General features: G+C 45.9%; 1 protein-coding gene across 7 annotated transcripts in view; it reads right to left on the bottom strand.

Annotated features, from left to right (window-relative positions):
* The window catches only part of LRRC9 (leucine rich repeat containing 9), a 667,090-nt gene that overhangs the window by 192,091 nt on the left and 447,833 nt on the right, over nt 1-27,166 (bottom strand). For all 7 annotated transcript variants that reach the window (XM_063947768.1, XM_063947765.1, XM_063947766.1 and 4 more), the window contains 3 exons: nt 26,108-26,229; nt 25,207-25,380; nt 23,652-23,771 (listed from right to left, as the gene is read on the bottom strand). In XM_063947768.1, the coding sequence (XP_063803838.1) occupies nt 23,652-23,771; nt 25,207-25,380; nt 26,108-26,229 (416 nt within the window). The remainder of the gene's footprint in view (nt 1-23,651; nt 23,772-25,206; nt 25,381-26,107; nt 26,230-27,166) is intronic.

The following is a 27,166-nucleotide window of genomic DNA, read 5'->3' on the forward strand; positions in this document are numbered from 1 at the left end:
TTTAGTATAAAACCCTTATTTACTGTATTGCCTCTGGGAATAAAGCTGCTTGTCTGAATGATAATTTTCTGTACAGAAAAATAAAGTGTATTTGAGTGAGCGAGTGCAGGAGTGAGTGGATACTGAACCCAAGAACTAGGTGGACTAGGTGGATTGCTAGGTGGTCTAGGTGGACACACTGGGTTAGTAGAGGCCCGGTGGCGTAGGGTTTGCAAACCTGCGTTACTAACTAAGTGGACTAGGTGGTCTTGGTGGACTGAGTGGTATCCCATACAACTCTAGGTGGTCTACTAGGTGGTCTACAGCAGTCGTAGGGCATATAGATAACTAGTATCTATAGGCTGTGCTATTGCATCACATGTCCGTTTGTTCTGCACAGAGCAACGTGATATTATTGTGTCACATGTGCTGTGGAAGAGCATACGCAGACGTGATTGTATAGATAAAGGGGTTTTTCTTTGATAAACTTCAGGAAATCTCCCTGGTGGGCTTCACTGGAAAGGGTGAAGGATAGTTATCTAATTTCTCTGTTTTTCACCCTACAAACAATTCCAGTTGAAAGATACCGAAAAGGAAATTTTCACTGCCTCTCTCAGGAAAATATTCCAAACAGAACTTCCACCGAAAGAAATTACGGTGTAAGGTCTGATAGGAGCCCTAAGTTGGGTACATTGCGATCCGCTACAAACAGTGTATCGTTGTATTGGCCAGCATGGGCGCGAGCGAGTGGAAGGCGCTCAGGTATACTTCCACCGTCTACTTATATTGAGTATTTTGGTGTTTGTGGGAATTTTTTGAAGGTATTAGAAGAGACCCACAAATATGGGAGTCAGTTGCTCAAGTAAGAGACGTTTAGACAGGGTTCAGGCAGAATTGTGGCAAAAGGCTCAGCAAGGTTTATCATGTGTGAAAAATATGGTTCACACACAGAAGGTTTATGCAATGAGTGGATATGTATGACCAACAATGATAGGGTACCATTCCCTAGAGTGGGCAGCTTTGAACCAGAGGTATTACAGAACTTAAGGTTAAGGATATGTCTGATAAAATCCAAGAAACAAAGGATTAAACATACAGACTGATTAAATTTATGGCAACAGGAGGGGGATATGCAAAAGGAATTAGCTCGCGCAGCAGGTTCCAAACCTAGCGGGAAAACAATGGCGACGGCACCACCACCATCATATATTGTTGGGGAGAAAATGGCTACAGGCAATGATACATTGGTACAGAATAAGAGTGTAATTGCAAAATGTACTAACACTAACCCTTGCCAGTTGTACCCTGTTTTAAATTTTCCCCAGGACTGCGAACAAGAAGATGAGCCCAGCACGATATCGGCACTCTCTCTAGCAGCCACCATACAAGACACTCAGGTGGGCACGGCCCAACCAGTAAGATCAGTAGTCAGGCCCCCTAGCGGAGGGATAAGTGAGGTCGTGTCCACAGGTAAGTACGGTACCATACATTATGCAGAAACCATAGCACCCCACATTGTAGAATCAAACCAGAATGATGTAATTGAATTAAATCCTGTCAGGGTGATTGCAGTCCCCAATGGGAAGACTGACGCTCAGGGAGTAACTCCCGTCAGGAACATTGCCATGCATTGTCCCTGGTCCCGGACAGAATTGAGGTCAATTATGTCAGAATTTCCTGATCCCAGAAAGGATCTAGTCGCATGCCAGAGGTTCATTAAAGAGTTAGGTAACGCCACCGAACCCACAAACAAAGATTGGCGAACAGTGCTACGGATATGTTTACCCTCCAATATTGACCCCGCGAAGTTCATAACTGATTGCAATTTAGACGAAGAAGTACCTATCACTGATGAGTACACTCAGGAAAAGGTACGACAAATCAATCTGCAATTAGGAATATATTTCCCTACTGTTGTCAAATGGAATAAAATCTTTTCCATAAGACAATAGGAAGGTGAAACGGCATCCGAATATTTCCATCGAGCACTGCAGGAAATGGCTAGATACACTGGGTTCGAGGACATTAGAGACAATGCACATCATAGGGAGGTAGCTGTTTCAGTATTAATGGACGGGTTGAAGGAGGCACTCAGAACAAGGGTACAGACCTCTCTACCAAACTGGAGAGGTATCTCAGTGGCTGCATTGAGAGAGTCCGCTGTCGAGCATGATAGGAACATCATTAAACACAGGGAGTCACAGGGGGAAAAACTGATGACGGTAAGTATACAGGCCCTTATGGCAAAACCCTATCAGCCGAAAACCCGGACCCCTGTTATTTGGGACAAACCTAGAACATGTTTCATTTGTAGGAAGGAAGGGCATTTTGCCAAAGACTGTAGGAGTGGTAGAGCGCATAGCCAAGATAGAACCCTAGACAGAGAATACGAACCACACTACTACTCACATAATTCGGATCAGGGACCACATAGGAGAAGTTACGAGCCACATGCAGGGAAAACAAGGAGGTACCCCCCAAGGAGAGATGGGCAGACCTCCGGAAATTCTCAACTACCTCCCCCACATATCGTAGCTGCCAGCGCGCTGCGGGAGGGTCTCACCACACAATAGGGGTTGGGCCATACCTGTAGTCTGCAGCCAGTGAAGTTGATTGCTAGCCTTGGTAGTGAACCTGAGGTCACGGTTGATGTAGCTGGTGTACCATTACCTTTTCTTGTAGACACAGGGGCTGCCAGGTCAGTGTTAAATTCAACTGTAGGTATAAAAACCACGGGTAAAACAATTTCGGCAATGGGAGTAACAGGAATAGTGCAACACTACCCTTTGAGTAGACCTGCAGAGATTATGATAGGGCCCTTGCAAACCAAGCATTCTTTTTTGCTGGCTGCAGCGGCTCCGACTAACCTGCATGGAAGAGATTTATTGTGTAAAATGCGGTGTGTCATATACTGTACTCCTGAGGGTGTCTTCTTGGATATACCTGAGAATCACGTTCAGGAAGTACAAGATATATTAGACACCCCTCAAAGGCTAATGACGCATTCTGCTGTTATAGACAAGTGTCCATCAAAGGTAGAGGAAATGATCTCACAAATACCGGGTTCCCTTTGGACCAAAGATGGACAAGACACTGGATTGATGGCAAATGTAGCTCCAGTAGTAGTGCAAGTAAAAGATGGTAGGATAGCTCCAAAAATCCCTCAGTATCCTCTGAAGCCAGAGGTAGAATTAGGAGTGTACCCCGCCATAGAGCGGTTGTTACAACAGGGCATCCTAGTCAGGACGTCCAGCACTGCCAATAGTCCCATCTTCCCTGTGAAAAAGAGTGGGGGGAGGGGTTACAGGCTAGTGCAGGATCTAAGGGGGATAAACAAGATAGTTGAGAGCCAATTCCCCGTAGTGCCCAATCCAGCTGTCATCCTCATGCAAATTCCCCCTACTGCAAAATTTTTCACTGTTATTGACCTCTGTTCTGCTTTCTTTTCTGTCCCTCTGCACCCTGACAGCCAATACCTCTTTGCATTTACATACAGGGGAGTACAGTACACCTGGACTCGTCTGCCCCAAGGTTTCATTGACAGACCGAGTATTTTCTCCCAGGCCTTGCATGACTGTTTACAATCCTTTCAACCTGAGAGTGGATCAGTACTAATACAGTATGTCGATGACTTATTGTTGTGTTCTGATTCACTCGAATCGTCCTTGAAAGACACGAAACAGCTTCTGTTTCATCTTTCCCATACGGGACACAAGGTTTCAAAGGATAATTTGCAGCTGTGCCAGACCAGGGTAAAATATTTGGGACATTGCTTGACTCAAGGACTTAGAAATCTCACCGCTGATAGAATACAGGCGATTCACGACATGACCCTGCCACAAACCCAGCAACAGATCCGCACTTTCCTTGGAATGTGTGGGTACTGGCGAAACTGGATCCCAGGATTCTCCATACTGGCTTTACATTTGCAAGAAATGGTCTCCTCGAACAAACCAGATCGGATCTCGCACACAGATGAGTCCGAATTGGCCTTTGAGAGACTCACACAGTGCCTATCACAGGCACCTGCATTACGTATGCCAGATTATGGGAAGCCCTTTGAATTATACGGTACAGAAAGTGCAGGGTGCGCAGCAGGAGTTTTAACCCAGAGACATGGTGATGCCAGCAGGCCGGTAGCTTACTACACTGCACAGTTGGACACCGTAGCGCGGTCTCTCCCCACATGCTTGCGAAGTGTTGCAGCGATAGCTTTGCTAGTAAATAAAAGCAAAGACGTGGTGTTAGGACACAACCTGACCATCCATACACCTCATGCAGTATCAGCCTTACTGAACTCCGCCCAAACCAGACATGTCTCATCGGCACGGTTTACAAAGTGGGAATTATCACTGATGGCCCCTGTAAACATCACCATCAAAAGATGCAGCGCACTAAATCCTGCAACTTATCTGCCAAGTGTGCCTGGACAGGCACAAAGGGTTGAGGATGAGAATGATGGTGGAGGATTTAGTGCAGATACTGATACGCATGATTGTATGGAATACCTGAATCAGACTTTCACTGCGAGACCTGACATCAGTGACAACCCACTGGAAGGCGTAGACTTAACCTTTTACACTGACGGTAGTTGCCACAGACAGACGGACTCGGGAGACTTGTGTACTGGATACGCAGTTGTAGACGACAGAGGTATCATAGAAGCTGAACCCCTGGGCCCATCGCACTCAGCACAAGTTGCTAAGCTGGTCACCCTAACCAGAGCGTGTGAATTGGCCAAGGGTAAGTCAGCCAATATATACACAGATTCTAGGTATGCCTTCGGAGTGGTGCATGATTTCGGGGCCCTATGGCGCCTCAGAAATTTCATGACGGCAGCTGGCACACCTGTAGCGCATGCATCCCACATAAAAAGGCTTCTAACAGCGATACAAGAACCAGACAGAGTGGCTGTTATCAAGTGCAAAGCACACACTTACAACCAAGACCCAATTTCACTTGGTAACAGCCGGGCAGATGAAGCTGCTAAATCAGCAGAGAGCACCCCCATACAAACGAACATCACATCACTGATGACATTCAACACAATCAACACACAAAAATTAATTGAAATGCAAAATTTGTGTTCTCTCCAGGAGAAGGCGGTCTGGAGGTCAAAGGGGTATGACCAGGAGGCCTTAGGACTTTGGACAGGTGGACACGGTAAGCCAGTGGCCCCCAGAGCATATCTTCCAAGCTTAGCTGAGGCGGCACACGGTCTGACTCATCTGGGTAAAGAGGGTATGTGTAAGCTGGTGAGAGCCTACTGGTGTGCGCCAGGATTCTCTTCTCATGCGGGTAAGAGAGCAATGACATGTCTTACTTGCTTGAGGAAGAATATTGGAAAGTCAATACCAACAGAGCCATCCCATATCCCTCCAACAGACGGCCCTTTTCAGGAAATACAAATTGATTTCATACAGTTACCACCCTGTAGGAATTTAAAATATGTGTTAGTCTGTATTGATGTATTTTCCAATTGGGAAGAAGCGTTCCCTGCTGCCACAAATACTGCTACGTTCACTGCAAAGAAAATTGTGCAGGAATTTGTGTGTAGATATGGTATCCCTAGAATACTTGAAAGCGATAGGGGTACCCATTTTACAGGTGAAGTCTTTCAGGTAATGTGCAAACTGATGGGAATTAATAGCAAGCTGCATACTCCGTACCGACCACAGGCGAGTGCGAAGGTGGAGAGAATGAACAGCACTATTAAGAACAAGCTGAGCAAAGTGATGGCTGAGACTGGATTGTTGTGGCCAGAAGCTTTGCCACTAGTATTGTACAGCATCAGAACCACTCCCAGGTCCCCCCTTAACCTATCACCCTTTGAGATTCTTTTTGGCCGACAACCTCATGTAATGATAGACCCCCAGGATGATTTGAAATGCAATAACGAAGTGACTGTAAAATATTTGGTTAGGATGAGCCAGCAGCTGAGGAATCAAAATAGAAATCTAAAGCTGGTGATTCCTGACCTACCGAACAGTAATTGTCATGACATTGAACCTGGGGATTATGTAATGATTCAAAATTTTCTACGCTCAGGTTGCCTCATTGACAGGTGGGAAGGACCGTACCAAGTCTTGCTAACAAGCATGACAGCATTAAAGGTTGCCGAAAGAGAAACTTGGGTCCACTCGTCCCACTGTAAGAAGGTCGCTGACCCGGAGAGAACCCGTGACAAAGAGCAGAGTGTAGAGAACATCGTATCACTGGAGTGTCTGTTCCGGGAAGGTTGAGAGGCAGGACTGTTAAGACGGCACCTGAGCGCGGAGAACAACAAGACCAGAGGCGGTTGTCGCACTAGTTTTTTTTTATTTTCTCCATCTCCCACTACCCTCCTTCTCTCCTTCTCTTTCTCCCCCTTCTTGTTTCCCTTCTCTTCCCTTAACAAGATGGACTTACCCCAAGAGACTGCGTTCCGGGTTTTCCTGTTAATCCTGTTGTTGACCAGGACAGTCTGTTTCGGTGAGGGTCCCAGAGAGGTCGAGAAAGGATCTGGAATGGGTTCTGATGGCGAGGATGGATTTGTAGAATCTCAAGAGTAACACATCACTCGAGCAAAGTCGAGTATCAGAAAGAGCTCTGGCAGTCAGGGAGCTCGGAGGCACTGTGAAGGGTTATTGTCTGAGGAAAATTGAATTTGTAGGAATTGTGAGAACATAGTCGAGGATGGGTGCATCCAGAGATGTCAGTCCAGCCTTATTATCAACATGGACCGTCATCCATTGAGTGATTACCACTCACTAGTGGGTAAGGTCTTAAACCAGACAGAATGCTGGGTGTGCTCACAAGTACCTCAAGGTCAGAGCAAGTCAGGATTAGTACCGTACCCTTTAGCAATAGATGAGGTACTCGAATTACGGGGTGGGAGACCGGTGGACAAGAAATTCAATATTTCTAGGTCCCCTAGCTTGAAGCTCCATCAGTATCATGTAGATAGATCCTTATTAATTACCGAAAACCAAGAAACTGGGAAGTGACGTGGAATAACCAGACAATGACCTTTTCGCACAGAGCTGATAGGATACCCATAGACTCTGAACTTGAACGCCAAATAGCCAACAGTGGAAGGTATTTTCAGTATAGGTATACTCGAGGAAGCAAGACCATGTGGGTTGGAGAAGTATCACCAGGGTACTGTGCTCATATCATCCAGCCCGATACTTGTACTGAGCAGATGGGAGAAAAAGGGATTGGGGTTTTCACTTGGAAAGTTTGTAATATGGTAATGTCATATTCTGTCCCCTATGTTCTCCCCGATGATACCTATTTCATATGTGGAAGGAAGGCGTACAAGTGGCTTGCCCCGAGCTCAGAGGGATTGTGTTATGTTGGAAGAGTGTTGCCAGAGGTCATGGTCATAACCCATGATAAGATGAAAGATGTTCACAGCAGTGGTCAGGCTCCTTATACTCATACTCACTATGAACACATCGTCAAGAGACACCTCATAGAGAGGACAGAGCACGTAGCCTCTGATTTGATCCACGAATCCACCGGGATTCAATTCCTTCTCGCATTAGACATCACCCATACTGCCAGACAAATTATAAATTATAGGTATATCCATGCGCTAGCGAACTTGATAGATAATATCACTGAGATGTATGACGACACCTTCAGGTATACGGGAAGGGAGTTACAAGCTTACAAGACGGAACTGATCCAGCACAGAATGGTCCTTAATTATATCAAAGCCGTGACGGGTGGGTACTGTGTCACTTTGGCAACTCAATATGGTGTGAAGTGCTGTACGTTTATTACAAACAACACTGACGACCCCACAGAGATTATCGACCAAAAGATGGACGATATCTTGCAGTTGAAGTGGGAGTTCCGGAGGAGACACAACCTTACCCTGACCGCTGTGGGTAATGAGCTGACCGGCTGGGTCTCATGGTTGAACCCACGAAATTGGTTCTCAGGATTAGGAGAGTGGGCTCAAAATGTTATTATGAGTGTAGGGAAGTGTCTCCTTTGTATCCTTGGAGTCGTCATAATTATTGGCTTGATATTTAGGTGTGTTCGAATTCTGACGCGGCGCAAGCACGGCACAAATTTGATGAGTTTAAGGAGCGAGGGCATTGTCATAGCAGCAGATTTAATTTACGACCCATCCATAGAGACAGTGTTATGATAAGGATTGCAAATGAATTCCATGGCCTGTTTCTTTCACCTGTTTTTCCTTTGTCTCCTCCTCTGCCCAGATACACCCATCTGGAAAAGACATCAGACCTACCCAAGAATGTTTATGTAAATGTTATGTGAATGTATTTTAGATATGTGTCTTATCTTCATCTCTACAGCCTTCAGTTAATGACACACATAGTCGACAGGTGATATCCACATATATTAGCACTCACATATGTTCCCCCTCCATGTATCATCAACTAAATGTGCACCCCATTTGTTGGAACAAGAAGCCGAAAAGAGCTCGGTAGTGTTTGTCGGCCCACTTACAGACCCTTAATATGGGATAAGAAGGATTTAATGTATACTTCGCAATACCTCGAAGCTTATTTAAAACATATACGGCACGATGATACATGCCCCTCAGACATGGATTCATACATACATGCTTTTTACTATCCCACTAGGTCACACATTTCCCGCCTACAACTCTCCTCCGACCATCCAATCGTCTGTAGATATTGTATTGATATTTTTCTGTTTAGTGATTAGATAGTGGCAGTTATTGGTGACTGCCAAAGGGTGGACTGTCAAAGTCGAAAAATATTACAGAACACACATCACGTACAAACTGCACACACATGCCCACTGCGCGTGCACTTGTTCTACCGTGCGTACACATGTCCGCACTTTGCGTATGGTCGCTCCCGCGGTCCTGCGCATCGGCGCGTGGTATGTGTATTTATGGCAGAGTTTGTGTACGCATGGAGGGCCATCAGAACACATTACATATTTAATCCAAATAGCGCACAATGTACACATAGTCTCCTTGCACCACATCAGAAAGTTATAGCTGTTTAAATGGTTGCAGAACAAAGGGATTCACCTTTACAGGATAAGAGGGGACAGACTAAGGTTATAAGGTGGTGTTTGGTATCCAGCTGTAGGGTATTTTAAGGGTAACATTCCGGTGTTGGTCTGCGGAAGATCGCATGTTCCTGCGGATAGTTATGTGCAGAAGCAGAATATAGATATAAACTGTATTTACTGTATATTATGTATGCGGCGGTAATCCAGAGGAGATCACCCACAAGAGCAGTTGAGAAAGACATCGCCTACCTTTTCAAATCAACCTATGACCTCTCCTGTACTGTAAAAGTGCATTCCTGTGTCCAATGGACAAAGGGATTACAGTATCCATTGTATTGCTTTTGGAAGAATTGTATAAAAGCCTGCTGCAGCCTGGCCTGGGAGAAGACTCACAAAGTTATCTATCAGATGACCGAGGACCGGGCCAGGTATTATTATTATTATTATTACCCTTTATTTATATGGCGCCACAAGGGTTCCGCAGCGCGATTCCAATCACGTATGTACATTGACTGTAGCCATTATTCTGTTATATTGTCTTGAATTGTAGTGTATAATTTGTATTGTAAACCCCCTTTCAGAAATAATCCACTGTGGTGTCAGAACCTAGCGGTAAAATCACAATTGGTGTCGTGTCCTCATTGCCCTGCTAAGGTTTAAAGTGTATCTCTGGGTGTGTACGCGCTGTGAGTACTTTGTACCGTCAGCGCGGCGTGTGTACGCAAAGTCCGTACACTGTACGAGACTCTGCACGCTAATAGCGTAAAAGGTGCGTAGAGTGTGAATTAAGTATAGCAGCGGCTAAAGGTTTAAAGTGTATTTAAGGTATGTTTAAGGTAAAGCTTTAATTCCTGTAAAGATAATCAGCTTTATCAAGATAATCAGCTTTATCACAGTCTTCTAGAAAAGACAAGCACATTGCAATAATTGGAAAATGCATGAAGATTAAACCTGGAACAATGCCCAGCAATCGGGAGATATTTTATTCAGTCAGTGGTATGCAATGTAATCAATTTGTCTGTGGAGTTTACATGGGGATGTGGTTCTCTCCTTAATTATTTAAAGCTGGTCCAGATGTAGATGCAAAGTCCAAATGATATCCAGGAGTGTTGTTAGAAATGGTTAGTATTAGCTCAACGCGTTTCCGTGTGGAACACACCATACCTTCGTCAGGTGGGTAAAATATCTTCCGATTGCTGGGCATTATTCCGGATTTAAACTTCATGCATTTTCCATTTATTGCGATGTGCTTGTCTATTCTAAAAGACTGAGAACTATGATTAACACTTTTCCATTCATCTTTTTTTTAAAAGCACTCAGATTGTGTTGTCACTTATATCCTTGATTGGGTTTTTTAATTCAAAGACTGCCTCTAGACATATTATATGTTGAATGTCTTAATAAATTGTAAAATGTTTTAATTGAACAGAAGTTTTTATGTTTATTCTTTCCGAATAACCCCAAGCGCCACCTCCTCTACCAACACCCCAGCTAACAAACACCACCTACTGCTTATCAGGTTCTTTCCACAGCAAGCACAAAAGCAGCAGGTACCATGTATATGAGAGGGGAAAAGCAAACAAAGGAGGGAGGGGCCATGCATTCCAGTCTGTGTCCTGCCCATTTTATTTATATTGGTGCAGTGTGCTTGCTAGAGATACATCCCTAGGCTGGGGCCAGACTCTTGTGTGGGGGTCCTGTCACAAGGAGGACTGTTGCACATGCTTATTCGTGCTCTGGGGTGCTTAAAGCAGAACCTAAAACAATGGAGGAAGTCAGGGTGTTCACTTCAGGGATGACGTCCGTAGGCGATCGCCATCCATTCTCTCCTGTATTTACGCCCGTGTCCCACACTGTTGGAGAAACCTGGCCCTTCAGGTTGTAAATGTAAATTAATACTGTATATACTGGATATAGTTAATATCCCAGTGGTTGGGATCACGATAGTCAGAATATCAACACAGGGATCCCGTCCGCCAAGAACGCTGACAGCTGCGCCAGGGCTATTCTGACTCACAGGTGAGTGGGAATAGAACCTGTGGTGAGCGCAGTGACCCACCGAGCCCACAAGGGGCTTTCTAGCACTCACCCTGCTGCCGGCATTTTTGCGGCCGGGATCCCAGTGTCGGTATACTGACCTCCGGGATCCCGGCCACACGGAATCTATCCCTAATTTTGAACAGGACACACTACCGTGGACAAGGTGCAGGAAGTGTTAAGAATACGGCAAAGGTAATAAACACAGCTGCACTACGTCGGCATGCCTTATTAATGTGAGAAGGTATAAAGGTTTGTGGGAACCAGTGGGCAGAGCTTCCAATGCCAGTTAGTGGCCGGATAATAGAAAGGGCCGGTTTGGGCTTAGCTGATGATCAGGGAAGCCATGTTTGCTGAACAAATGTGATGTGACACCATTTGTGAGGAACAAAGAAGCCACCTGACAGAGCAACCTGAATGAAGAGTTGATCTTTGTGACGCAAACCTTTTATAAGTTGTTTCAGAAGTGGTATCCTTCTGCTAGCTGTTTTTCACTTGGCAGACTCCATAAGCTGCCTTTGCTGGGTTAGTGAGTGCGTTAACTGGCCCGTATGAAAGTCAGGTTTTTTTAAAATGTTTAAAGTCTATACTGTATCATTCTAAGAAATACGTTTAGACAGGGTGATTGTGTGCAAGCAAAAAGCAAAGTGCTGTTGTATTTGCTAAAGCAAAGCAGCAGAGAAAGGGTTAACGAACAAAAGGTGTTTTTTTTTCTGCTGAATGTGTTCTCTGCCTGAAAACTCAAGTGTTTTGAACCTGTCTCATTAAGCAAGCTGTGGTTTTGAGAGAAAACCCCTTGCAAAGTAAATAAAGGGTCAGACCGTGTTGGTAATTGTAGTGCCACATGGAAATGTGTTGTCTCCACTGAATGAGTAGATAAGTGGAATGGATGTTGAAAACTGTTAATTTATGCTGAGGGAAGCAAAGTTTTATTTTCCTAAACCTCCAGAGATCAAAATGGAGGAATTTCTGAAAATGTTCGTGAGTGGGCAGCAGCAAAGCCTACAGCAGCATCAGCGAAGTCAGCAGCAGCAGTTCCAACACCAACTGATACAGATACAACAGCAAATTTACAGTATGAATTGTTGCTGCAACAATGAGAGCAACAGCAGCTGGATCCTAAGGAGAAGCCCAAGCTTTGGAAAATGTCAGCTGACATAGAAGCCTATTTCACCACCTTCAAAGAACGACTAATAGGGTGAAATAACCACCAGAATTCTGGGTGGAGAAGCTGGTGCCATACTTGACCAGTTAGGCCCAGCAGGTTTATGTGGACCTTTATGAGAAGGATGCATCAGTTTACTCAACCTTAAACGCTGAGATACTGGCTCGTGTCGGTGTTAGCAGGCCAGGCCAAGATCAGCGCTTCCATGAGTGGCATTGGAGACACTAGTCAGAACTCAGTTGGGCGCTTTAATCGAAATACTGAAGCATTGTTAAAACTCTTCACAATGGGTGGTGGTGCTATTAGCGACCACTGCATCTGGACTTTGGGGCAGGGTCTGCAAAAGTGGGTAATGCAGGCAGAACCCCAAACCCCCAAAGAACTCACCACATTGGTGGAGATCTTTGGGGCTTTGCAACAAATGGCAAAGCCTCCTGGCTTTGTGCTAAAACCTATGCCAAGACAAAAGCTGGGGATGACTGGGAACTGCTTGGGCCAGACTGAGAAAAACCCAGTGGGAAAGGAGGTGAACCTGAGGTTGGCTAAGCTTAACCTGTTTTGAATGTGGGGAACTCAGACACATTCGCATGGAGTGGAGTCCGACACTGCAGGGGACTATAACCCAGTATACCCAAGCTACTGCACCATGAGTGTGTACCAGAAAGGCAATCGGTTATTTCAGATAACAGTCCTTGTTAATCAGAATGTGGTCCTGGCCTTGGTGGACACCAGTAGTGAACTTACTTTGGCTTCGGGTTCTCTGATCTCAGCAGAACCAACACCTCAGTTGCCAAAAGTGAAGGTGCTGTGTATTCATGGCACATTTGATGAATATGAGAGGTCTCCCTGCCAGTCAACCTCAGGGGCCAGACCGCATGGACTATCACAGCGATAACCGCTAAGCTACCGTATCCCCTCATTTTAGGATGTGACTTTCCATTGTTCCAAAAAGCGATCTCAGAACAAATCCGACCGCACATACCGGCAACTGATTCACTGGCTGGTCTTAAAGGCTATGCCCATTAGAGAACAAGATCTAGAACTCAGGACAACAGAGGAAGCTGCTCCAGTGATCACAGGCAAAATTACACAGAATTGCCCCAGTTAAAGGACACAGGCCGACCATTCACAGTACCCTTAGGGAAGCAGACAGACAAGCCCAACCCAGATCCCAATGAGGACATGGACTGGTCACTGGTACTGTTACAGTACTTTGTCCAGGACAAAGTTAATTATGCGACCCTAGAACAAGCCTTTAAGGCTGTAACAGAGTTTAATGGGGTGCCCCGAGTAGCCCCACTAACAGGGGGGAGGCCCTACTCTGTGATTAAAAATGATTGCCTGTATAGAGTGAGAACTGTACAGGAGAAAGTGGTGGAACAGCTAGTAGTACCCCAAGTACATGTCCTGCTGGTTCTAAAGGCAGTACACACACGTGTGGGGGAAGGGGGGCACCTGGGTGAGGACAAAACACAGGAGAGAGTACAGCTTAGGTTTTATTGGCCAGGGGTACACATAGCTGTGAAAAGTGTTGCCAGGTTTACTCTGTTTGCAGAGAACCTAGCCTAAACCCTCATTCCAGGACCCTCTTGTCCCACTACCATTGATAAAGGTGCCCTTTGAACGAATTGGCATGGATTTGGTTGGGCCCCTAGAGAAGTTGGCTCGAGGCCACCAGAATGTATTAGTGGTGTTAGACTACGCAACACATTATCCAGAAGAAACATCTTTAGGAGACATAAAATCTAGCACAAAGGCATTAGGTAGACAGTACAACGAAACAAGGTGGTATTCTCTTCCTTACCGGGGCACACAGTTTTGATTGAACATGATATTGTCACACCTCCCAGGGAAGTAGTGAAGCAAAAGCCCTACTAGATCCATGAAGATAGGCGAAGTGCAGTTTGAGAGGATGTGGAGAGCATAGTCTAACTATGGGTAATTGAGGAGTCTACCAGTGAGTGGCGTAGACTGATTTGCCGGTTACAAAACCCAATGGTCGCTTACGATTCTGCAATGACTTTAGAAAATTAAATAGCCTGTCCCAGTTTGATGCCTACCCAATACCACGGGTGGACAAACTGGTGGAAAGTTTGTACGCCAGTAAATATTTGACCACCCTTGATGTCACAAAGGGCTAATGGCAGATTCCACAATAAGCAAAGGAAAATACAGCTTTTCCCACTCCTGGACAGGGTTTCCAGTCCAGGTCCTACCCTTTGGTTTGTATGGAGCGTCGGCCACTTTCCAAAGCATAATAAACAAGGTACTGAAACCGCATACTGCCTATGCAGCCACCTTTCGAGATGACATGGTTATACATTCAAAAGACGCAGAATCGCATCTTCCTAAAGTTAAGGCAGTGCTGACCTCATTGAGATACGCAGGTTTCACAGCTAACCCTGACAAATGTGCAGTAGCCCCAAGAGAAGCTAAATACTTGGGTTACATTGTTGGACAAGGTTAGGTGAAACCTCAGACAGCAAAAGTTGAAACCGTTAAAAATTGGTTTAAGCATGAACACCAAGTTGCAGTTGAGAGCCTTCCTGGGCTTGGTAGATTACTATCGGCTCCATTGACAGACTTACTGTAGGCACCTGATTTTACCCACAGGTTTTTGCTACAGACAGACGCATCTGATGTTGACTTAGTTACAGTCCTGTCCCAGGAAAGTGAGGGGGTAGAACATCCTGTAGCATACTTGAGCAGGAAGTTGTTGCCCAGGGAACAAAAGTATGCTACAGTAGAGAAGAAGTGCCTGGCTAAAAAAAAAAAAATTTGTATTTTTGTTGTTGTAAGGATATCCAATAATGAATCATTTTAATTCAACTTACAATAAAACCTGCACTACTCTGAAGTAAATAATTTCAGATAAGACAATCATTTGTAACATTGCATATATACACTTTTAAAATTGAAACAAATAAACATACAACTAGCGTAAGCAATATGCAGTGCTGTAACTAGACATTTTAGCACTGTGTGCAAAGAACAGCATCGGCGCCCCCCCCCACCCCACCCCTATGCAATAAAAGGGCAGTGCGCGGCGCAGACACACGTAAAAAATATAGGTGCGTGGCATCATGGGGAAGGGGTGTGGCCACAAAATAATACCAATTCATATTACGGTGCACAGTAGTCTCCATTATTCAAATTACGCCACACAGTAGCACCACTACACCATGTAGAGCCCCTTTTTACACATTACGGCAGACAGCGTCCCCTTTTTACACATTACAGCAGACAGTGTCCCCTTTTTACACATTACGGCAGACAGAGTCCCCTTTTTACACATTACGGCAGACAGCGTCCCCTTATTATACATTATGGCAGACAGCGTCTCCTTATGACACATTCCGGCAGCCAGTCCCCCTTTTTACACATTACGGCAACCAGTCCCCCTTTTACACATTAGGTAGAGAGAGAGAGAGAGAGACCGATAGATAGATAGATAGATAGATAGATAGATAGATAGATAGATTCCGTTGGCTCAGGCAGTGCTGGCAGCTCCGGAGGCAGGGGAGAAGGAGGAGGAGGGAGGGGGGCTCGGGAGCCGCAGCAGCTCACTGTAATTGGTAGTGGCGTCGCTGCAGCTGTTCCTCTCCTTCCATATAGGCTGGCTGCCACTGCCGTGAATGCTGGGATCAGCTGTACCTCTCCTTCCGCATTGGCTGGCCGCCGCCGCTGTGAATGCTGGGATGAGGGAAGCGCATCCCAGCATTCACAGCAGCGGCGGCCAGTCTATGTGGAAGGAGAGGAACAGCTGCAGCGGCGCTGCCACCAATTACATAGCACTGCTGCCGCTCCCGAGTCTCTGGCGGCAGCACACGCATACAGGCGGCTTGTAATGAGTCAGTTTGACTCAATACAATGCAGCTGATGACTTTAGGGAATGCGGGCAGTTGCGCCCTCAGGGCGACTGCGCTGTGTGCCAGGCACACCTGGCACACACGGAGTTATGGCTCTGACAATATGGATATTAGAAATCTAATTTATGTAGACAGTTCCAACATATTCTTCGGTACTGTGGAAACACACATGCATTTATAATAATACAGACACACAACTGCATTGATAATAATACAGACACACAACTGCATTTATAATAATACAGGTACACAACTGCATTGATAATAATATAGACACAACTGCATTGATAATAATACAGACACAACTGCATTGATAATAATACAGACACACAACTGCATTTATAATACAGATACACAAATGCATTGATAATAATACAGACACAACTGCATTTATAATACATACATACTGCTGTCTGGTCTGGAATGGAAAAGGGGGCAAAGGGAACCCGATCCACCCCATCTACCCCCCCCCCCCACAAACACACACCCCTGTCACCAATGTGTGACTGGAGAATGTGGTGCCTACCTGGGTGGCCGGGTAGGCAAAGCACTGGCAGGGTGACGGGCGGCTGCGGCTCCCTCCGATTAGGATCTCAAATTGTGCGGTGACGTGCGGCTGCAGCTCCCCCTGATTGTCATTGATGAGACAGTCCCTGGCGGCGGAGAGAGAGAGAGGCTGGGCGGGGAAGGACCTCCTCCTCTCCTTCACTGCTTCCATCCTTCCTCCTCGTTGCTGCTGGGAGTGGGACGGCCCACGGTTTACTAATACATCAGTCTGACTCATTTTTAGTGCTACTGACTGTGGGCACCGGCTGCACCGCTGATAGATCTGTCTACACCGATAATAGTGTTGAGTCTGGAGGACAGTGTATGGGGGCACCTAATGTGTGGGGTTCTGGGATGACCACCCCCTGTCACCCCTCCTATAATCCGTCTCTGAGCGCTGTCATGGTACCAATAGACATACTGGACCTAAGTAAGACACATTAATGGCATCTTATTTGTATTGCTGTGGTAATCTGCTTGTATTGCAAACATCCGCTAGTTTAATTGAAATATCTGTGCGTATGCATGCGGATGGCTGGCTTTTCTGTCCACGGCTGTCATCATTAGTATCGGGATTTGCACCCACTCCGTGGAAAAGATCCCATCTCCATCCAGCCAACACAAACGAGCACAGACGTCAGCTTACACTTCCAGAACACTCCCATGACAATCCCACAAGATGGATCAGTAAACAGCCAGTTACTGCCCAGAAACGACCATTTCATGGAAGGAGTGGTCCGTAAACAGACAGATCAATCTTTCACACTTACAATCTCTGCTTATAAGCTAAATGGTATAGCTGGAAATATCTTGAGATGCATCCAAATGAGCAACACAAGCATCAATAATAGGATTTTGGTACCTACCGGTAAATCCTTTTCTTGTAGGCCGTAGAGGATGCTGGGGTCCACATTAGTACCATGGGGTATAGACGGGTCCACCAGGAGCCATTGGCACTTTAAGAGTTTAAGAGTGTGGGCTGGCTCCTCCCTCTATGCCCCTCCTACCAGACTCAGTGAAGAAACTGTGCCCGAGGAGACGACATACTTCGAGAGAAGGACTTAACACAGATAGTGGTGAGATTCATACCAGCTCACACATACAAGGCACGTCAAGACAACTAGCTTGAACTAATCAGCAAAGGCTGAAACATTACTTACAAAGTAACAATGCAGTACTCAACTAAAACGAAGTTGTACTGGACCCAATAACAACAGCAGGAAACGAAGCGCTGGGCGGGCGCCCAGCATCCTCTATGGACTACGAAAAAAGGATTTACCGGTAGGTACCAAAATCATATTTTCTCTTACGTCCTAGAGGATGCTGGGGTCCACATTAGTACCATGGGGATGTACCAAAGCTCCCAGTATGGGAGGAAGAGCGCGGAGGCTCCTGCAGAACTTATTGACTGAACTTCAGATCATCAGAGGCCAAAGTATCGAACTTGTAGAATTTAGCAAACGTGTTCGATCCCGACCAAGTTGCAGCTCGGCAAAGTTGCAGTGCCGAGACACCCCGGGCAGCCGCCCAGGAAGACCCCACCTTACGAGTAGAGTGGGCCTTAACAGATTTTGGACACGGCAGTCCTGCCGTAGAATAAGCGTGCTGGATAGTGAACCTAATCCAGCGAGAAATAGTCTGCTTAGCAGCAGGACACCCAATTTTCTTGGGATCATATAGGACAAACAGAGAGTCCGACTTCCTTTGATGAGAAGTTCTCTTCACATAAATCTTCAGAGCCCTCACGACATCCAAGGACTTTGAAGTAATTGAGGAGTCAGTAGCCACTGGCACCACAATAGGTTGGTTGATATGAAATGCCGACACAACCTTTGGAAGAAACCGCTGACGAGTCCGGAGCTCGGCTCTATCTTCATGGAAGATCAAGTAAGGGCTTTTGCACGATAAAGCCCCCAGTTCGGAGACACGTCTAGCAGAAGCAAAGGCCAACAAAGTGACCGCCTTCCATGTAAGAAATTTGAGCTCCACCTCCTGAAGAGGCTCAAACCAATCCGACTGGAGGAACTGCAACACCATGTGAAGGTCCCAAGGCGCCGTAGGCGGTGCAAAGGGAGGTTGGATATGCAGAACCCCCTTCAAAAAGGTCTGAACCTCAGGGAGGGCAGCCAATTGCTTCTGAAAGAAAATGGATAGGGCTGAAATCTGGACCATCACAGATCCCAACATCAGACCCATATCCACTCCTGCTTGCAGTAAGAGGAGTAAACGTCCCAGTTGAAATTCCACCGCAGGAAATTTCTTGGATTCACACCAAAAAACATATTTCTTCCAAATACGATGGTAATGTTTTGACGTTACCCCTTTCCTAGCCTGTATGGAGGGTAGGAATAACTTTCATCAGAATACCTTTCCGAGCAAGAATCAGGCGCTCAACTTCCATGCCATCAAACGTAGCCGCGGTAAGTCTTGATAGGCGAACGGACCCTGCTGCAGCAGGTCCTCCCGAAGAGGAAGAGGCCACGGCTCTTCTTGCAGTAGATTCAGAAGGTACGCGTACCAAGCCCTCCTTGTCCAATCTGGGGCAATGAGGATCACCTGAACCCTTGTTCTCCTTATGAGCTTTAGGATTCTTGGGATGAGTGGAAGTGGTGGAAACACGTACACTGACTGGAACACCCACGGAGACACCCGGGCGTCCACTGCCACTGCCTGTGGGTCCCTCGACCTGGAACAATAACGCCGAAGCTTCTTGTTGAGACGAGAGGCCATCATGTCTATTTGGGGAAATCCCCAAAGATCTGTTATTTCCTTGAAAACCTCCGGATGGAGTCCCCACTCTCCTCGATGGAGATCGTGTCTGCTGAAGAAGTCTGCTTCCCAGTTGTCAACTCCCGGAATGAAGATGGCTGACAGCGCCAGCTTTTCCGTCCAGAGGAGTATTCTTGTGACCTCTGACATTGCCGCTCTGCTCTTCGTTCCGCCCTGTCAGTTTCTGTAAGCCACTGTTATTACGTTGTCCGACTGCACTTGAATGGCCCGGCTTATTAGAAGAGGGGCAGCCTGAAGACCGTTGTAGACGGCTCTTAGTTCTAGAATGTTGATGGGCAGGCCGGCTTCCAGGCTTGACTGCCATCCTTGGAAGTCACCCCCTGAGTGACTGCTACCCAGCCCCGGAGGCTCGCATCTGTTGTAAGCAGGACCCAGTCCTGTATCCCGAACCAGCGGCCTTCCAGGAGGTAAGGCAATTGGAGCCACCAGAGGAGTGAAATCCTTGCCTTTGGCGATAGACAAATTCTCTGATGCATGTGGAGGTGAGATCCCTACCACTTGTCCAGGAGGTCCAGTTGGAAGGTCCGAGCATGAAACCTCCCGTGTTGGAGAGCCTCGTAGGAGGCCACCATCTTTCCCAATAGGCGAATGCATTGATGCACTGACACCTGGGGTGGCTTCAAGACAGCCCGGACCATGGATTGGATCCCCAAAGCCTTGTCCCGTGGAAGAAACACCCGCTGCACTTCCGTATCCAGGATCATTCCCAGAAACGATAATCTCTGGGTTGGTTCCAAATGTGACTTTGGAAAATTCAGAATCCACCCGTGACTCTGGAGCAGTCGCGTTGTGAGAACAATGGACTTCAACAGCTTTTCCCTGGACGATGCCTTTATCAGGAGATCGTCCAGATAAGGAATGATGTTCACACCCTGCTTGCGGGGTAGCATCATCATTTCCGCCATCACCTTGGTAAACACCCTCGGTGCTGTTGAGAAGCCGAATGGCAGGGCCTGGAACTGAAAATGACAGTCCAGCAATGCGAAACGGAGATGAGCCTAATGCGGCAACCAGATCGGAATGTGAAGGTACGCATCCTTGATATCCAATGACACCAGGAATTCCCCCTCTTCCAGACATGATATCACCGCCCTGAGAGACTCGATCTTGAACTTGAACTCCTTTAAAAAGGGGTCCAATGATTTTAGGTTCAGAATGGGCTTGACCGAACCATCCGGTTTCGGTACCACGAAAAGGTTCGAATAGTAACCTTTTGTCAGCATGTGCGGTGGCACCGGCACAATGAACTGTGACTCCACCAGCCTTTGGACAGCGTCTTGAAGCACAGTGCCGTCCTCCAAGAGTTGGTAAGCCCAACCTGAAATAGCTGTGAGGAGGGAGACTTTGAAATTCCAGCCTGTATCCCTGAGACACAATATCTACTACCCAGGGATCCAGGCCGGACGATACCCAGACATGACTGAACTGTCTGAGTCTCGCTACCACAGGCCCCACCTCCGGGCCTTCCCGTCCATCGTCATGCGGAGGACTTTGGAGTACCTGAAGTAGGCTTTTGTTCTTGGGAAACTGCGGCCGCAGGATTCTTGGATTTAACCTTACCTCCCCTAAAGAAGGTATTGGATGATTTGGCCTTTCTGGTCTTGTTGGGCCGAAAGGACTGCTGCGTAGCTGAGGAGAAGGATCTCTTCGGAGCAGGTTCTGCTGAGGGAAGATACAGAGACTTACCCACTGTAGCGGTAGATATCCACGAGTCTAGGGCTTCCCCAAAGAGAGCCTGGCCTGTATAGGGCAGCGACTCCACACTCCTTCTGGATTCCGCTTCGGCCGACAACTGGCGGAGCCACAGTCCCCGACGAGCTGAAACAGACATGGAAGAAATTTCCGCAGCCACGGAACCCAGGTCTTTCATGGATTCAACCATAAAACCTGCAGAATCATGAGTGTTGCGTAAGTACAATGCAACGTCATCCCTATCCATTGTATCCTAATCCTCAATTAAGGAAGCCGACCACTTCACTATTGCCTTCGCAATCCATGCACTAGCAATAGTGGAACGTAATATGGTCCCTGAAGCAGTGTACACTGATTTCAGAGTATTATCAATCTTCCTATCTGCCGGTTCCTTTAAGGCGCTAGATCAAGGCACCGGTAAAACCACCTTCTTGGAGAGTCTGGATACAGATGCGTCAACAATTGGCGGGTTTTCCCACTTTTTCCTATCCTCCTCAGGGAAAGGAAAAGCTACCAGAATCCTCTTAGGAATCAAACTTATTTTCAAGATTCACCAAGGCTTTTTCAAATATAGCATTCAGCTCTTTTGACGCAGGGAAGGTTAGCGAGGTTTCCTTGTTTTCAGTGAAGAAAGCCTCCTCAACCTGCTCAGGTGTGGTATCATTAACATTTAACACATCCCTGATAGCCTCTATCAACAACTGTACCCCTCTTGCAAGAGTTGCGGACCCCCGCAATACATCCCCATCACCATCTGTAGAGTCAGAATCGGTATCCGTTTCGTCTTGTGTTACCTGCACAAGCGCACGTTTGTGGGGGAATATAGTGGGGTGACCCGAGGTACCAGACAAGGGCCATACAGCCACAGAGGACTGCAATACCTGGGTTGCAGACTCATTACTGGCAACCCTGTCAGATATCTGAGAAATCCAAGTCTTGATAGAGGAAAACCACTCTGGTTCCCTTGCTGGAATCTGTGCCAGACCAGGGCTAACCTGATTACATGGAATGGGATCATCCTGTGAGGATAAATCCTCTGCAGCATATTACACTGTATCCCTGGACATTGCTGCTGGTGACCACCAAACACACCACACACACACAGGATGGGGTAAGACAGGGTTTCCCCCCCAAGAATAGCAAGAGAGAGACAGAGATTGGAGCCAACCCAAACCAGCGCTTAACACAAGGAGAAACCCCTTATCAGCGCTGACTTGTGCTCTTTAATAGGACACACAGTCAAACAATCAGCCTCCCCTCCCTTCTACAACCCTCTGGTACCATTACAGTAATCTGGAGTTGCTGTGGAGGGACCAGGATCTTTCTTCAGCTACAGTATGCAGGAAAATGGCGCTGGAACGCTGCAGGGTCCGCTCTGAGGGGAAGCTCCAGCCCCTTCATGGCGCTGTCTTCCCGCTCTTCTGAATTTGAAACTGGCCTGAGGAGTTGTGCTGGCTGGGATCCCTGGAGCCCGACAGGCTTGCTGACCAGTGTGAGGGGTAAGCGCTGGCCCAGGGCGCCCCTCACAGCGCCGCACAGTCTGCCTCTGGTACCGTCCAGGAGTGCAGTTAATACAGCGCTCCATCCCCTGTTGCCGCCATCTTCACACCGGACCCCCGCTTACTAGGGGGGTCGGTGACTAACTCACCACTTGCTTCAGCTCTGTAAGGGGTCGGCGGCATGCTGCTGGTGTGAGCGATTCCCCTGCGGCGGAGACCGATCAGCCCCTCTGGAGCTCAGTGTCCAGTCAGCGGAGTCAGTGGCTCAGACCCCGCAGGGCGGACACTGCTCCCCCCCTTAGTCCCACGCTGCAGGGAGGCTGTTGTCAGCAGCCTCCCTGTAAAATAAAAAAACCTCTAAACTAAACTTCATTAGGAAACCTCAGAAGAGCTCCCCTAGCTGTGACCGCCTCCTCCGGGCACATTTTCTAAACTGAGTCTGGTAGGAGGGACATAGAGAAAGGAGCCAGCCCACACTCTTAAACTCTTAAAGCGCCAATGGCTCCTGGTGGACCCGTCTATATCCCATGGTACTAATGTGGACCCCAGCATCCTCTAGGACGTAAGAGAAATTATAGCAAATACTCATCGTCAGCATGTACTTACACCAGACCTGTAGCAGTTCCAAAAGATACTCCTAACAGGCGTATGTGGCTATAAATGCCGGTTTGCATGAGCCACATCTGCTTGAACATGCTCTTACTGAAGTGTATCTGCCTGAGAAAGCCCCTTCTCACCCCTGTCCCAACTCACCGGTCCTAAAGTTTAATGCATGCAACATTTGCGCGGGTCTGCATGAGTGCATACGCACAAATTTGTGTGCTGGGCATGTGCAGAGAGAAACCACACAAAATATGCTGCACAAACTGGCATATTGCCCACTCTGTGTAAGCCCCAGTCGTCTCTATGCATAAGGAACAAATGTTAAGGACAGATCATTGCTTCCTGTAAACAAACGAGATTGGTGGATGGTGTTTTCCAGGGTGAGTGAAGGAAAAGCGTATCCAATCAAAAGACTACACATCCCTTCTTTTCACACATTGACAAGATAATAAATATATTTCTTACCAGGCATGAGACATCTTCCAGGCTGGAAAACTCATTGAAACTTATTATAAGCTTTCGGAGACACCGCAGCTTTGAAATTTCTTTCAGTTTACTTAAACTGTTACCATGTAAATTCAGCATCTGTTTAAAATGAAGGTGTTACAGTAATAATACCTGACCATATTAAATGATATCACGCAAAGAGACCCAATGCCTATTACTCTAGTATAAAAGTTCAAAACTGTCAACAACACTAGAGGTACTAGAGGTAAGGGATATACAGTATTTACTAAGTGGTGTCTTTGAAAAGCCACCACTTAATGACTATACTGGTAGCAAGTTTTAATAGAGCAATAACATTAAATACAAAATACGCCCGATTTGCATGTAATATTATTGCCCTTTCACAATACCGCAGCCAGAACAGTCAACAAGAGGCTGATTTTCAAAGCCGCTGCCCAGTAAATATGCCCCCCAAATAAAAATATAAAAACCTGACCTTTTACTGCGTACAAGACTCTTGCTTTTCCTCCCCTCAGTCTTTCACAAGTATTAGTAATTAATGTTTATTTATATAGCTAGCATACTCCCCAGCTCTTTATAATTAGGAAAAAACACAGTAATAAAACAAAAATAAAAAAATGGCCTGTCCATGAGTATTCTAAGTTTACCAGAGACAGGCATTAGAGTACTCGTGCCTGCAGAGGAACCAAAACATACACAACAGATAAAGGGAAAGAGATTTTATACCTAAAGTATATATGGGATTCCAGCGTCTGTATTTTGACTGCCGGGATACCAACCGCTGGGATCCTGACTGGATCCCGTATATATTTACTTTTCAATAAATGTTTGGGCAAAATGCACTGCATTTGGTGGTTGCCCATTTTACTACATGCAAAAACAGCCAAACATATATGTATACAATCATGCAAAAAAAAAAAGCAAATAAGCAGCTCAACGCAATAAAAGAATAACTACACATATGCAGAATGCTTCAATTTTGAGACCCACTTATATATGGAGGAGACATGGGGTATTAATGAAAAGGAGGAGCTTCTTCCAAGAGTTCTCATATTGGTATATAAAGTAAGAGATGTACACCCACAGTAGAATGAGCCCATACAGCTTAGTTATCTATTGGAACACAGAGGTTTTAAACTTTAGGGAAAGTAAGATATACAGGGCCAGATGTACTAAGCTTGAAAAGTGATAAATATCACTGTGATAAAGCACCAGCCAATCGGCTCCTAACTGTCATTTTTCAAACACAGCCTGTGACATGGCAGTTAGGAGCCGATTGGCTGGTGCTTTATCACAGTGATATTTATCACTTTTCAGGCTTAGTACATCTCCCCCACAGTATTTAAAAAATAAGAGGTAATGGTGATGAGACTTTACAGTAAGCATTGGTCTACTGTATGGAGCAGATTGTACAGCCTTGATTTAATACACACCATGGAATTGCATAATTTTCAAGATTTGCTGTAATATATTTTTGCATAAAATAGTAATCAAAGATATTAAGGGATTTCTAATACCATCAGATACAGTCTGAAAGTCTGAATATACTTACTGTTATTTGATTGTAAACAGTGGCTTTTGCTACAGAGAGAATTGTCCTTTCATCAAGACTAATTATTTTAGGTCTGGGTTTAAAAATTGGTTCCATGGAAATTGTCTCTTCATCCAATTTCAGTTCTTTAGAGAGATCAACATCTGTTATAGTGGAATATGTATTGAAATTTTCCTGAGAATGTAAAAATATATGGAAAATGTTAATAAAAAATGTATAACATTTTTTGGGGGAAAAACATAACATTTCATCTCATTATGTACCATTACGTAATAGATAGCATCTATCCTTGTGTATCAATGCCTATTTCCCTATAGATTGTAAGCTTGCGAGCAGGGCCTTCCTACCTCTATGTCTGTCTTTGCCCTGTTTTGTTCTATAACTGTACTAATTGTAAAGCGCAACGGAATATGCTGCGCTATATAAGAAACTGCTAATAAATAAATAAATAATCTCCATCTTGTTCGTAAGTTAAAATGGTTGCTGAATAACATTGACATTACACCATTAAGCTGTCTGTAACATCATTCTTATGTAAGTAAAATTCCATACATAGGATAATTTGGATTCAGTATGGGATCGAGACGGTTGGGATCCAGGCGGTCATAAGACCGACGCAGGAATCCCCGACAGGCGTGATCCCGACGGCGAGCGCAGCGTGTCCCATCATAGGCTCACAACACTTCAGGCCAGGTGACGAGCTTCGCTCTCCCCACTAATTTATTCCACCTCAGGGGGTGGCATGGACCACCCCCTGAGTGGGGATTCCGAACGCCGGGATTCCCTTGGCTGTCTGGATTCCGGCAACTGCTTCCTCATAATTTAGCTTTCTGTTTTCCAGCCACAAAAAAAACAGAACTTTTACATTACTGTGTACTGTATGCAAAACTGAATGTTATACCAATGTAATGTATTCAAAGTCAACGATGTACTCTGGCAGGACCAGTTCAGGGTCAAACAAAAACCATTCACACCGACGTAGGCTGCAGTCACAATTCCCATATTCATTGGTAGAACATGCTTCTGAAAAAATGCAAACAAGTAAAACACATCAAAATGAAATACAACCAGATATACCATTATAGACTGTAATAATCATGGGCGGATTGGCCATAGGGCTCACCAGAAGATTCCTGGTAGGCCGATGTGTCTCTGGGGCCTGTATTGTGTGTTGTCATGTGGCCCCACCCTCCACATGACAGGCAGCCCACTGTACTCCGTACACTGCACTGTCCCAATTCATTCTGTTATTCCATCTCGGCAGTACAGCAACTCTGCCATCCAGTGATGCGGCCATGGCTACATGGTATGTTATACCTCTTGTGCTGCCCATGTCAGGCCACTTCTGCAAAATTTTACAGGGGCCACAATTAGTTCTCAATCCACCCCTGGTCTCAGACACAACTGCAGCAAAAGACACAAGGAAGGCCGCAGTTGCGTACAATCAAGCCCTATGTGGAGGGATTCCATCCCCCTCAACAGAACCCACCCCCTCATCAGACCACATCCCCATTAGGGCTGCTTCCATACATTTCCATGCTGGTTTTCCATCCCAATCCACCCCTGGGAATAATATAATGGTCTAGGTGCTGCGTGTTTGCAGTTGGCAAATTCTTGGAAATCAAGTTATCTGCAGGTTTTGAAGGCAAAGGGTGGTCACACTAAATATTGATTTGATTTAGATTTCTCTTCTGTTCATTCACTTTATTTTTATCAATGAATAAAATGCAAACTATTAACACTTCTATTTTTGAAAGCATTCTTACTTTGCAGCATTTTTTCCACACCTGCGTAAAACATTTGCACACTACTGTATCTACTGTATATACAAGCTTACTTAAGTGGAGACATCAGCAGTGCCTGTATATCTATATAGGGATACTTGTATATACTGTATATTGTAAACCTGATATCCAAGGTGAAAAAAATATCTAAATTGCCTTAGTGTTCCTTACTCACA

Source organism: Pseudophryne corroboree, chromosome 12 (genome assembly GCF_028390025.1).
Source record: "Pseudophryne corroboree isolate aPseCor3 chromosome 12, aPseCor3.hap2, whole genome shotgun sequence".
Taxonomy (NCBI): domain Eukaryota; kingdom Metazoa; phylum Chordata; class Amphibia; order Anura; family Myobatrachidae; genus Pseudophryne; species Pseudophryne corroboree.